This window comes from Bos grunniens, chromosome 10 (assembly GCF_055505025.1).
Source record: "Bos grunniens cultivar Pamir isolate PY7600 chromosome 10, Bosgru_T2T1.0, whole genome shotgun sequence".
Taxonomy (NCBI): domain Eukaryota; kingdom Metazoa; phylum Chordata; class Mammalia; order Artiodactyla; family Bovidae; genus Bos; species Bos grunniens.
Window position 1 is genome coordinate 75,941,410 of NC_141174.1, and position 1,743 is coordinate 75,943,152.

The 1,743-nt window shown below is 34.3% G+C and overlaps 1 protein-coding gene across 1 annotated transcript; it reads right to left on the reverse strand.

Annotated features, from left to right (window-relative positions):
* Positions 1-319: 319 nt before the first annotated feature.
* LOC147364891 (olfactory receptor 4K13-like) lies at positions 320-1,288 on the reverse strand. The gene has a single exon (XM_086318856.1). The coding sequence runs from the start codon at positions 1,286-1,288 to the stop codon at positions 350-352; it is 939 nt and encodes a 312-aa protein (XP_086174982.1). The 3' UTR covers positions 320-349.
* Positions 1,289-1,743: the final 455 nt, after the last annotated feature.

Here is a 1,743-nt window from a genome sequence, read left to right on the forward strand (position 1 = left end):
TTCTGGTGATAAATATAAATAATATTCTCTATCTTCATTGTGTGAGGTTAAGAGTAAATGCATGCAAAGTGCCTTAGACATGGTTAGAACTCAACCAACAGTATTTTAAAATCTAAGAATTTATAGAAAAATTTAAAATTACAACATAAATGGATGAAAATATGTTGGAATGATTTGCGCTTGGATGTACAATTCAGAATGCTTTGTTGCATGTATCCTTGTGTAGGGAGAAGTAATAATTTCCCAAAATATGACTTATGTTCAGTGTAAAATCTTATATCTGTGTCCCTGGATGATGATTACAATGACAACAACAATGATGATGCCTTTGATGATTGTAATATTTAAGTTAAAAGGCTGATCTGGAACTCACATTCTTGGTCTTTATTTTTATTATTGCTTTCTTCATGTCTTTATTCCTAAATGAGTAAATGATTGGATTTAAAAAGGGAGTGAAAATTGTATAAAACACAGAGAAGATCTTATCTATGAAAACATGGCTGAATGGCCATATATAGATAAAGAGGCAAGGTCCAAAGAATAATACCACCACGGTGATGTGGGCTGAAAGAGTGGACATGGCCTTGGAATATCCACTGGAGGAGTGATGATGGACTGTTATCAGGATGATGCTATAGGAAATGAACAGAAATATGAAACAGAACAAAGAAAGCAGTCCACTAAATGCAATGACTAATAGGTCTAAGACATAGGTGTCAGTGCAGGCCAGTTTGATCACCTGAGGCAGGTCACAAAAAAAACTATCCACAACATTGGGACCACAGAATGGTAAAGTCACTATAAAAACTATTTGGCTAACAGAATGCACAAACCCAGTAGTCCAGGATAAAAGTGCAAGTCTGATGCAAATACGGTGGCTCATAATGTTTTTGTAATGAAGGGGTTTACATATGGCAATTAATCTATCAATTGCCATGGCTACAAGCAACATCATCTCACTTCCACCTAAAAGGTGAAGGAAAAAAATCTGGGCCATGCATTCTTCATAAGAAATGGCCTTATTTTCACTGATTAAGTCACCAATCATTTTAGGAGTAGCAAAGGAAGCCAGAGACATATCAATAAAGGACAGGTTGACCAGTAGGAAGTACATTGGAGACTGTAATTGAGGGTCCAATTTCACTACCAAGATAATAATGAGGTTACTTAATAAAATGGCTATGTAAATAATGGAAAAAAAGAAGAAAAAGAAAATCTGTAACTCATGAGACTCAGTGAGTCCCAGCAAAATAAATTCAGCCACTACAGAGTGATTTTGTTTTTCCATTTGTTTGGCTGTTGGCAAATGTTACCTAAAACAAAATCAAAATAGAAAGTCTGTTAGTTGAATTTGAAAGATAAGTGCATAGTCACTTAACTTTTTTTCTTAAAATTCACTGAAATGCTTAAAAAGGATACAAAATAATTAACACTAAATCCAGTTTTTTTTGAAAGAGATAGACACAATTTCTTAACAAAAATTATGAGGAATATCTGCCATAAACCCAAGATGTTTGAAGAAAATTGAAACTATCAATATGTAACTCATATTTGGGCTTAACAAAAGTGATTATCTCAGCTGGTGAGAGAATATGCAAGCTCCTTGCCATTTTTTTTAGATTTTGAGAAATGGATTTATTCATCCTCCATAGACGAAAAAACAAGGTCTACCATCTTGAACTCTAATAATAGTAAGGGTCATGTAAGTGAATGACTTCCCTGGTGGCTCAGACGGTAAAGCGC

Coding starts and splice junctions, on each gene's coding strand:
- LOC147364891 (XM_086318856.1), bottom strand. CDS start 1,288: ATGGAAAAACAAAATCACTCTGTAGTGGCTGAATTTATTTTGCTGGGA.